This window comes from Heptranchias perlo, chromosome 10 (genome assembly GCF_035084215.1).
Source record: "Heptranchias perlo isolate sHepPer1 chromosome 10, sHepPer1.hap1, whole genome shotgun sequence".
Classification (NCBI taxonomy): domain Eukaryota; kingdom Metazoa; phylum Chordata; class Chondrichthyes; order Hexanchiformes; family Hexanchidae; genus Heptranchias; species Heptranchias perlo.
The window spans coordinates 58307115-58319517 of NC_090334.1; the positions used below are offsets into that span (position 1 = coordinate 58307115).

The 12403-nt window shown below is 41.9% G+C and overlaps 1 protein-coding gene across 1 annotated transcript in view; it reads right to left on the reverse strand.

Moving 5' to 3' along the window:
• Nucleotides 1-12107, reverse strand: part of LOC137326599 (TOG array regulator of axonemal microtubules protein 1) — an 87773-nt gene extending 75666 nt beyond the window's left edge. Inside the window, exons 1-2 of the mRNA XM_067991863.1 lie at nucleotides 9761-12107; nucleotides 2806-2947 (exon numbers count right to left, since the gene is read on the reverse strand). Of these exons, the coding sequence (XP_067847964.1) occupies nucleotides 2806-2947; nucleotides 9761-11785 (2167 nt within the window). The 5' untranslated portion in view covers nucleotides 11786-12107. The remainder of the gene's footprint in view (nucleotides 1-2805; nucleotides 2948-9760) is intronic.
• Nucleotides 12108-12403: the final 296 nt, after the last annotated feature.

The window sequence follows — 12403 nt, forward strand, 5'->3', positions numbered from 1 at the left end:
GCACATAATTTGGTATCAGAATCATTCCTCTTCTGCCTATGTCCAAATAATTTATACAAATGGAAAACAAGAGGTTCCAGCACAGATCCTGAGGAATATCATTACCCACATCCTGCCAATCCAAACATCCATTTACCCATTCTCTGTTTTCTGTGCCCCAGCCATCTCTCTATCCATGCACCTTTATTTTCATAAGTCTCTTAAGAGGCACCTTATGAAACACCTTCTGAAAATACAAATATACACATCCAGCACATCTGATTCCCTCAAAAAATTCAATTAAATTAAAAATACAAACTACTAGAGAGTACAAATAAATGACTACAGAGATTCTAACCCTATTTGTTTCAAAATCATTAATTTCCACTATCCATTGCAGTCCTATTCAATACCAAGGAAAACTGATGGAACATTTTACACTAAAAGTAACAAATAAGAACTTTATAAATTTTTGATAACAAGGAAGTTGTATTTCATGCATCTCCAATTATGCATTTTTCAGTATTTCAAAGTCACAGATCCATTTCTGCAACTATCAATGATAGAAGGCATATGTACATATTTTTGAAGTTGAAACAGCTGTATCAGCGGGTACAGAACACGCTACACAAGATAGCATTTTAGCTTGCTTATTGTGTCAGAATAAGCTATACATTAAATAGTAACTGAATGATGAACTTCCCCCCCCCCTCCATTTAATTACTGTGACTATTTCTCACTTCTCTCTTTGGCCACCTATTTAAATTTGGATCAGTTACAGTAATATCTTTCTCCTGCTAGGAATTATTGAAAAATGATGCAAAAGGACTGATTGGAGAGTTTAGCTTGCCTGAGAAGTCGTTATATAAATTTTAGCCAGTCAGTAGATCAACACAACCTTTTAAAAAATCCAGGAAATGTTTTCCTGCTGCATATTTATTTTTCCCCTGTGCACACAATATTGTAGTAAAAAGGTACTATTTAATGTTTAATTGTATTTGTTTCCCTAAAAAGTATATGAACTAAATTTTCCTCAACATCAAAACATCACTAAATGCTAATGTACAAGTACAAAAAGCAATAAAAAAGGATTATGGAATGTTGACCTTTATCTCAAGAGGGTTGGAATTCAACAGTGAGGAAATGATGCTTCAGTTCTACAGTCTTGGTCAAGCCCCATCTGAAATAGTGTGTTCAGTTTTGGGCAGATTCCCCAAGATAGGTATATTGTCCTTGGAGGGGCTACAGTGCAGATTCACCAGAAGGATACCAGAAGTTAAGGGGTTAAATTAGGAGGACAGGTTGCATAAACTTGCTTGTAGTCCCTTGAGTTTAGAAGGTTGTGGAATGACGTAATCGAAGTGTTTAAAAGGATTAAGGCATTCGATAGGGTCGATATAGCAAAACTATTTCCTCTGGTGGGAGAATCCAGAACAAGAGGGCATAATCTTAAAATTAGAGCTAGGCCATTTAGAAGTGAAATGAGGGAGCAGTTTTTCCACACAAAGTGTAGTGGAAATCTCACTCCCCCAAAAGACCATGGATGCTGGGTCAATTGAAATTTTCAAAATTGAGATTGATAGATTTTTGTTAGGCAAGAATATCAATAATATGGAACAATTGCAGGTAAATGGAGACCAGCCATGATCTAACTGAATGGTGAAACAGGGCACGAAATGGCCTACTCCTTTTCTTATGTTCCTATTACAATTCCGCGATGAGCTTCCAACCACAAATCTGCTCCATCACCAATACCACCTATTTCCACCACCATAACATCGCCCGTCTCCACCCCTGCCTCAGCTCATCTGCTGCTGAAACCCTCATCCATGCCTTTGTTACCTCTGGACTTAACCATTCCAATGCTCTCCTGGGCACCCTCTCTTCTTCCACCCTCCATAAACTTGAACTCATCCAAAACTCTGCTGCCTGTATCCTAACTCGCACCAAGTCCCGTTTACCCATCACCCCCGTGCTCACTGACCTACATTGGCTCCCAGTCCAGGAACACCTCAATTTTAAAATTCTCGTCCTTTTTTCAAATCCCTCCACATCTAACCTCCTCCAGCCCTACAACTCTCCCAGATCTCTGCACTCCTCCAATTCTGGCCTCTTGCGCATCCCCGATTTTAATCGCTCTACCATTAGCGGCTATGCCTTCCGCTGCCTAGGCCTTAAGCTCTGAAATTCTCTCCCTAAACAACTCCTCCCTTAAGACGCTCCTTAAAACCTGCCTCTTTGACCAAGCTTTTGGTCACTTGTCTTAATATCTCCTTATGTGGCTCAGTATCAAATTTTGTTGATAATCACTCCAGTGAAGCACCTTGGGACGTTTTATTACGTTAAAAGGTGCTACATAAATGCAAGTTGTTGTTTTGTACAGTGGAATCTCAATCACCTGCCATAATGGAAGGGACCCTGATGAATAATGGAAACTGGGAGATAATTGAGAGCTAACATTTTACACATATGGCACAGCAATATCCTAGGCACCAAAATGAAGAGAAGTACCAGACAAATAAGCTGAATTCAATCTTTATTGGGCTAGGGCTGATCCATGTCAGACAGAAGATTGGTGTTAGCAGGCTGTGTAACAAGGTAATGTTCCATGCAAGGCTTTATTTTGAGAATTCTGGCAGTTATTCAAGAAGATTGGTAGGTGGATAAAGGAGGTTCCATTGTCAATTTGGAAACAAAGTAATGAAATCAAGTGCCATGGAAATAATGAGTCAGAAAATAAAAGAGAGCGGTAACATTTACAAATTATCATCTAACTTTCCCTTTTAAAGTGACTTACTACAATACCATGAATCTCAAACATCTTACCAGAGTTTGTCAAACTAGCTAAGTTATTGTCAAGATTTGTACTTCTGACATTGGGTTTTCTGGTAAAAAACACATCAGCGGCTTGCATCATTTGACTGGTCCTTAGTTTCGGAGACTGCCGCACATCATTGTAAGGTTGAACCTTCAAGAAAAAAAATTAAATTCAATGTCAAGTTCTTCTAAAATATAATCCAAAGCTAGGTATTTTTAAGAACATCGGTTATTCAGTCAGTCTTAAAAAAAACCTAGTAACCTTTATAGATTATTCACAATCTATACTATATATGGTCCAGTACTCTAGTGAAGTTGAATATTAAGTAACATTTGGACTCAGTTCATAGATCGACAATGCATTGATATCCTAATTTGTTCTACAGTAGTTACATCACATGGTTTTCATATTTCTTCAATTCTCTGCTCTACTTTCTCCTCAAAGATAAAATCCTACAACTTTTTAAGTCACACATTATTTATAAAAAAAAACACATCTAATCACTAGATTTTAAATGTCCAGCGGCACTAACGAAGAAATGGAATGCCCACCATCAGTCATTATTTATACAAAGATTTCCTTAGCAGTTAGCAAAGAAAATACTATTTCAAATCATTGTAATGTGGTCTGCCAGAAAGTTAAAAAGACAAAAAAATTATGCTGGTGTTTGAGAACATTTTTCAATATTATGGTTCAGAAAACAGAGGCAAACATGATTTTAAAAAAAACATTCAACTTTCTAAATATTTCCTCCAAGAACAATAATTGGTTGCATTATGTTGCTGAATAAAAAAACTGAATATTTAGTATAACTAAAATTGTATAAGTGTATTTTCTGTGATATGACTTTTTTCAGTCACACTATTGAGAAGTAATAAAATACTGAACTAAAATATTTCTTATTTATTGAAAGACATTGGGCAATGTTCTTTAGCAAATTACATCATGTGCAACAGAAAGACACTAGTACCCAAAACATTGAAAACACATGCAATAGCTTACAGAAAGAAGATAAATGTTTTCATTAAAAACTTATACAACGAATAACTGCAGGTTACCAGTTAATGCCTCACATTACAAGAAGTTTTCAATACACATACTGTCTTTGCTTCAGATGTTGTAATAATCTTCTGTAGCTACATGGTCAAAAATTTACCACTTTAGCCTTCAGATTATTTCAAAATTTAAATCTCAAAAGTAAATCTGGAAAGTTTGTGGTGCCAATAAAAGTGGTCATTTTGTTTTAGAATTAATCCTTAATACATTTGATAGCTATCATACTTAATGCTTAATCATTAAAAATATACTTTAGTTTTTAAAGAAACTGTTAAAACCGTAATTTGATCAGGCAAATGTGCAATCTATTTTATGGGCCTTGGACATATGAGATAGTCACAATGCATACTTGGGGAGGGAGAGGAAACATGCAGTTTGGAAATTTCATTCCAAGGTTCTATCATAACAAAGTGTTGCCTGCAGGTGCCCTAACTCTCCTGTCTGCGTGTATGAAGGTGAATTCTCCATGTTGCCCAAATCAGTGTTTAGAATCCCTTCCAATTTTGTTCTCTGTGGATCAGTAGTATTAGTAAGAGCCAGTCCATTGAATACTGCAAGGTGGGATATCTATATCTCAATGCTGGGATATTTCAAACTTGCCCTTGCATCACTCAGCTGAGATCATCACCAGGAACTGCTGCTATCTCTACAACTACCAAAGGTTAGGTGACATCCAGGAAGTAGTCTGGCAGAAGGAAGATAGGGGGAGGAGGGAAAATATGATTAAATTACACGAGACAACAACAAGACCAGAATTAGAGTACTATGTGCAGATTTAGGCACAAGGGGAAATTTGAAAAGAGAAATTCTTGTTCCAACAGCACAAAGGAGCTAAATAGTTGAAGTATTTTGGCAACATTAGACCTAGGTCGTATGCTTCCTCCCAATTTTCTCCCCTCCTGAAGGTACCAACTTATGCTGGGATACAGTTAGTGTCAGCAGGCTTTTTGGCCATGTAGGGTATCATCGTCATGCCATATTTTATCCTTGTCAGATATCCATACATACACACTTTTGCAATCAGGAAATTGAACCTTGGCTGATTTTCCCCTGTCTAGCACAGGGGCACTGAGGCCCATTGTAGACCCCAAATGCTACCCCGATTGAGGTCAGATAACCTGGGACCTTCTCATACCTTCTTGTCTCAACACTACATCTTTACCCACTAGGTCATCAGGAGAGATTGATTCATACTAAATCAATGAAGTAATATTTCAGTTAGACACAAAAAGGATCCAAACTATCCAAATTTCAATGAACATTAAAAGAAATTGGTGAAGTCTAGCTGAATTCAGGTAAGAATACACAACTCAGTTCTGCTCCAGAATCTGTAAGCCAGGCAGATTGATATAGAGAGTTACATTCAAATTACAGCACAGAAACATGACATTTGGCCCAGCTGGTCTATGCCAGCATTCATGCTCCACACGAGCCGACTCCCTTCCTACTTCATCTAACCCGATCAGGATAACCTTCTATTCCTTTCTCCTTCATGTGGTTATCTAGCTTCCCCCTAAATGCATCTATGCTATTTGCCTCAACTGTTCCTTGTGGTAGCACGTTCCACGTTCTTACCACTCTTTGGATAAAGAAGTTTCTCTTGAATTCCCTATTAGATTTATTAGCCACTAATTTATACTGATGACCTCTAGTTTTGGACTCCCCCCAAAAGTGGAAACATTTTCTCTACGTCTACCCCATTATCATAATCATAAAGACCTCTATCAGGTCACCCCCAAGATCCCCAGTGTGTTCAGCCTTTCCAGATAAGGATATATAGACTCAGTTCTGGTATTATGAACCTTTTTTGCACTTTCTCCAATGTCTCTATCTCCTTTCTATAATAGACGAGAACTGTGCACAATACTCAAAGTGTGGTCTGAAAAAATTCTATACAAGTTTAACATAACTTCTTTGCTTTTCAATTCTCTCTCTCTAGAAATGAACCCTAGTGCATGATTTGCTTTTTTTTTTAAAATGGCCTTATTAATCTGTGTCACTTTTAGTGATGTGTATCTGTATCCTTGGAGCCCCTTGCTCCTCTATGTCATTTAGACTATTATCCAAACAGTATGTGCCCTCCTTATTCTTCCTACCAAAATGCACCACCTCATACTTATCTATATTGAAATTCATTTGCCAATTACACACCCAATCTGCAAGTTTATTATCGTCCTCTTGCATTTTTTTTCTTTGCAGGGTGGATGTGTGAGCAGGTATTTTTTGAATGTTTAGGCCCTCTTTTATAAGTGAGGTTTGTCTAGTTTTCTCGTTTAGCCTCATCTGGGACAACTGGAATCAGGTAACTGCAGGTTGTGTATAAAAGGTGCTTTTTTTTCCTTTTTTTCCTTTTTTTTAAATAAAGCAAATCAAACCAAATAACATTGTCAAATTATAATTTTATTGTGACGATCCAGGATGCACTCCAGCCCCTGGTGCCCACCGGTCACGGAAAGCCTCAAGCGTACCAGCAGACACCGCATGCTCCTTCTCCAGGGCCATCTGGGCGCGGAGAATGTCGCGGAAGAGAGGCAGACAGTCAGAGCGACCGCCCCCACGGGCCGTGTCCAACCTGGACCTGTGGACAGCCACCTTGGACAGGCCCAGGAGCAGGCCCACGAGGACGTCCACTGACTTGCCCGCATGCCCCCCTCACCGGGCAGCCAAAGATCAGGAGCGTGGGACTGAAGCGCAGCCAGAACTTGAGGAGCAGCCCCCTTAAATAGTGGAACAGGTGCTGCAGCTTCCCACACCCTATGAATAAATGAAACACACACTCATCCAGGCCGCAGAAATTGCAGGCGGCCTGGGAGTTCGTGAAATGGGGTAAACGCCTCTTGGTTGCGACGGCTCCGTGCAACACTCTCCACCCCAGATCCCCAATGGCACACAGGAGGATCCCCAAGTAGAGAGCCCTCCACTGGGGACCCCCGCTGGACGGCAAGATGGTACGCCAGGGCGTGTCCTGGCGAGAGACGAGAGCGAGGAAGTGGAGTGTGCAGGAGCAGCCCGTACAGGAAATCCTTCCGCGCAGAGTGAAATGGCACGGAGGGGGTTTCCAAGAGACGGCTCAAGTTGTGAGGCACAACCCCGAGGGAGGTTTCGGAACCTGGCGCCGATGAGGAATTCCGTCCGAACAGGGGTCAGATCGGATGGGCTGGCTTCACACACCAAGTGGATCCTCTTGCATTTTGACGCGATCTTCCTTTGTATTAACTATACCCCCCAATTTGGTGTCGTCTGCAAATTTTGAAATTGTACTTCCAATTCCCGAATCCAAATCGTTAATGTAAATTGTGAACAACAGTGGTCCCAACACAGATACCTGTGGACCACCACTTCCCACTCCCTTAACCCCTACTCTTTTTTTGTAGCCAGCTGACAGATTCTCTCATTCACAAAGGAAACTTTTGTATGTGGCGAGATATCACTGACACTCAGTGCTAAAGTTACTGTGGGAAAACCATGGTTTTCTGAGAATCTGGCCTTTCTTGAGGTATGCTCTTTCATTTCATACAGACTGGAACCACACATTTTGTTTACTCTGATTTGTTCACAATTTGCTCCACCTGCTCTTGGTAAGGGTCAAAGTCTTCTTTCAATAGGAGGACGACAATGAGCATCCAAGTATGCATGCAAATTTGAAAAATTAACAAAAATGAAATATGTATTCAAATAAATTTATTTTGGCAAACACATATATAGATGGAAAAGCTTCACCTTGTGTCTTAAGGAATGGGTTTCATCACTAATTCTTACTGTAGCCATTGCTGCTAGCTGAAAAGATGAAAATTGCCTGGTGCTGTGTACTACAAAGAACCACAGAAGCTTACAGCACCGAATGAGGTAATTTGGCCAATTGTGCCTATGCCAGCTCTTTACCAAAATGAATCCCACTCCCTGGCGCTCCCCATAACCCTCAATAAATATGCAGTTTTGGCTACAATCTATTAATATTTCCAGTGAGATTGGATACTGCATCTAACACTGTGGTACTCAATAGTCTTAATATGTTTGTGGCAAACTTTGTGGGGGGGATGCATGAACAGGACTTTGTCACCTGCTAATAAGGTCAGGGTAAACATTTCTGCAGACAAACACAGGAAATTAGAATTTTTGCAGTTTTTACCTTTCCTTCAGAAGAATGGCCATTGATGCATGTAAAAGTCATCAATAGCAAAATGCATTTTGTAAAATCTGATAAAAATTCAAGTTTTTCTTTTAAAACTGCTCACTTAGGTGGGACCTTCACATTAACTGGTGACCAGAAGCTAATAAATAAAGCAGTTAACAGCTGCCAATAAGTAAGTCCAATACATCCAAATTGAAAATGTCTTTCCACATGAAATTAAAAATGAATGAATTGGTACCAGAGACTGCTGTACAGAAGCTGGTTAGAGTCTGGAATTTTTCTTTAAAAATGTTACATGACACGCAAGACATTTTCAACTATATATATATTTTGCTTATAAGCAAAAACTGTTATTTTGGCAAGTTAAAATAAGTTTAGCTTCAGTTATAATTTTATTTATTTAGGTTTAGGTTTGGCTAAATTACCACTAGATCAAGTTGCAGTGTTTGAATAGCACAGTGGTGCAGAAGGTTGCAGTACCAAGCAGTGGTGGGGCGTAGGTTCTGCTTTGCGTTCTGCTGAGCTCTTTTTTTTCCCCGAAGTGCAGTCAGAATGACGTTTCCTTTTTATGGGGGATTTTGTAGTGAGGTTTTTTTTTTCCCTTTAGTGTTTTAGGCCCCCCTTTTATAAGGGGGGGGGGCGGTTAGGGTGTGTTCATGTGTAGAAAACCAATAAACCCAAAATAAGTGTTCAAATTATAATTTTATTATCCTCGATCCAGGATCCACTCCAGCCCCTGCGGTGCCCACCGGTCGCGGAAAGCCTCAAGCGTGCCGGCAAACACCGCGTGCTCCCTCTCCAAGGCCACCCGGGTGCGGAGAATTCCACGGAAGAGGCAGACAGTTGGAGTGACTGCCCCCACGGGCCACGTCTAACCTGGACCTGTGGATAGCCACCTTGGACAGGCCCAGGAGCAGGCCCACGAGGACGTCCACCAACGTGCCCGCGCCCGCCCCCACCCCCCTCACCGGGTGGCCAAAGGTCAAGAGCGTGGGACTGAAGTGCAGCCAGAACTTGGAGCAGTCCCCTTAAATAGTCAAACAGGGGCTGCAGCCTCCCACACCGTGAATAAATGAAACACGGACTCATCCAAGCCGCAGAAATTGCAAGTGGCCTGGGGGTCTGTGAAATGGCATAAACGCCTGTTGGTCACGACTGCTCCATGCAACACTCTCCACTCCAGCTCCCCAACGGCGCACGGGAGGATCCCCGTGTAGAGAGCCCTCCACTGGGGACCCCCGCCTCCGCCGGACGGCAGGATGGTACGCCAGGGCGTGTCCGGGCGAGAGACAAGGAAGTGGAGAGTGTGCAGGAGCAGCCCATACAGGAAATTCCTCCGTGCAGAGTGAAATGGCACGGAGGGAATTTGCGAGAGACGGCTCAAGTTGTGAGGCACAGCCCTCCGAGGGAGGTTTCGGGGCCTGACGCCGATGAGGAATTCCGTCCGAACAGAGGTAGCAAAGGAGTTGTCGCTATGCTACTTACATCAACCTCTCAGGTCAGCGCTGGCAAATGGCAACCACAGTCTGTCCAAGACCCAGCAAGATAGAAGGATTTCAACCGCCTCCCCCGCCCAAAAGCATCAGTTTTCAGCATTGTTAAATTTCAAACCAATAATTTGTGTCCATTTGGACTACTTTGGAAAATCAGTCACATCAAAATTATTTATTTTGTACTCTTATGCACAATATAAAATCAAAACCACACATTTTAACTTTTTCAGATTATTAGCAACTCCATTACTGCTAACTGAATTTGTGTGCTCCAAATCTTACCTGCTCAGCAGGAGCTGTGTTGGAAAACCTAGTTTGCTGACCAGACCCCCTAGTAGATGAGGCTGTGTGCTCCCATGGTAATTTGTTCTTCCCTCGGCCAGCGCTTAATACTCTTCTGAATGAGGTATTTTCATCGGTACTGGGGCTAGGTGATCCATAGCCCAAATAATTAGTCTCATGATCACCATGGTAACTGTGTGCACTCTGGGTTCTTCCACTAGCTAGCAGCCACTCAGTATCAGCTCCTAATGGCATCTGTATCCCTCTACTGTGGGCAGATGGCATAGGTATTGCATATTCTACAAGTCCTTGTGGAGTTAATTTTGGCAGAGTCCTTCTTGCTAGTCTGGCTTGCACTGCAGCCATCACACCATCTCCATCTTCCTGTAACTCCACAGTATCCACTGCCTTAACCAAAAATGTCTTGTTAGAACCAATGGATGAAGCTAACATGGCAAAAGCCTCTAACGCTGCATGGCGGATCTTTCTCTTGGAGTCAGTCAATGCTGGAGCAACAACATGACAAAGACTGCTTAAATCAAAGTCTTCGCTTGGATAAGTCAAAAGTGAAGCAATGACAATATTTAATATTTCCTCCCTTACTCGAGAATTTTTATGTTTTATATTGTCAAGCAGCATATCAAGTACTTTTTGAGGACCAACCTGCTTCATTAAACCCATAAAAACTTTCATATATTCTTGTTTGGTGACAACTTTATTGTCACCGAGTACTTTTATTGTTGCAGATGTAATGGGTTTGAGATAATTTACCACACCATGATTTAGCTTAACTACCAGTAAGTTGATGATTTCCAATGTACCGTGTACAACTTTAAAATGTGAGTCATCAAGCAACGTACATAAAAAGCCAATAAAACCTAAAATAGCTAGAGAAGGCACAGTCAGAAAATTAAGATCATCGACAACATTCTTTAGTTCTTCAACAGCGTGCGTTCTACTCTTATAATCTTCCCGGTCTAGAAGCCTAACATATAATTCTTGTGGAATTATTCGAAACTCTAGGTTACTATGGTCCTTTGAAACTGGCCTAGGAAATTGGGAGGCATCTTTAACGCTGCCGATGGATCCCCCACGAAATCCTGAACTTGTCCTAAAGTTTCTACTTTGTTCCAGCTCAGGAACGTCACCTCCATTTAATTTGGCCTGTGGCTCAAATTTTATTTCCATTAATTTGTTATAATCTCTTCTAAGAGTCGGTGGCAAACGCTTTAAGTAAGAGTTGAATTCTTCATCTCCGACATGGTGTTTTATATGTTCCATAGTTGTAAATGCTGAGAACGGGTCATCCATATTACCACCGCTTAGTTTTTTGGCTAAACAAAGGGTTACATCAAATAAACTTTCGCTGTTGAATTCCTCAGTGAGCAAGATGGGCAAAATAATAGTCGTTGCTTTCCTAACAATAGGGTCGTGGTTTTCCAGTCCATGCTCTATCAAAGCCCAGAAAACATCCTTAGAGATTAAAGAGCATTTTAAATATACATGCAAAGTTTGCACGAGCTCTTTGCGCACGGTCGGGTTGTCGTCCCGGAGACTCCATATAAGCTTGGGTAGCACGGCAGCTTTACAGTGATCCAGATCTGAATCCGATCCTTGGATAATTTCTGATATCAGCTGAATACACGAGACTTTGACCTCCCTTCTGCAGTCTACTAGCACTTCGTTTAAAGTTGAGAAGAGGGCTTTCTTGTTGTCAAAGACCAACCTCCCTGCGTTTTGCCTGACGTTGGCACGGAGAGTTTTGAGCGCCTCGGTGCGTTTGATCAAAGTCTGGCTGCTGAGCTGTTGAAGAATCACATCTTCTTCCATGTTAACCGCGGAGCTAGAAGGCGCCGGGGCTGCTGGGCTGCCGTTCCTCCTCGCCGACATCAAGGCATCCCAAGTATCGCTCCTGCAGGAGCCGCCACCGCCCACGTCGTTGCCTTCACTACTGTTATCACTTGTGTAGCGGTGCTGTTCGTGCTTAAACGCCGGCGGAATGAACTTGGCAACCGAACCTGCCATGAAAGCTTCCCACAAGCGGCGCCCGGCCGAGCGCAAGCGACAGAAAAGCCCGCCGTCTCCAGGGCTTCATACCTTCCTCTTTGACGTCATTCAATCATTTTTATGACAGTTGTCTCTATTTACAATAATCACCGCATTCACCTCTCCCCACGGTACCGTCACTCCCGCGACCTCACTTTTCTTCATAACAAACCGTACCCGTCCCACCCCGGCGCGCTCCCTTCGCCGTGCCCGACCACTGTCGCACATTCAACTTGGGTTTGAAAAAAACTCGCATCAAAATGGCCGTAACTAGGCAGGCCAGTCACGTGAACAAAACCAACCCTCGATACAGAACGCTTCCATGGTGAAAAAGGGGTCAACCCTTAACCCGGATGCTAACCGTCTTCCTTTCCCCCCCCCCGCCCCTTTTTTTTTCTGTTTGTCAAAAAGCATGAAGTACGCTGGGAATTGTAGTTCTAATGAATTTCGTTGATAAGGCAACGCTGGGAGGATGAAAACTACAATTCCCAGAGTCGCTCTGTGTTTGTTGACGAATACAAGTATAAAGTAATACATCATAAATTCGAACAACTGTGATGATGTTGTAATTTTAAACAGGCAAGATGTTTTATGGTC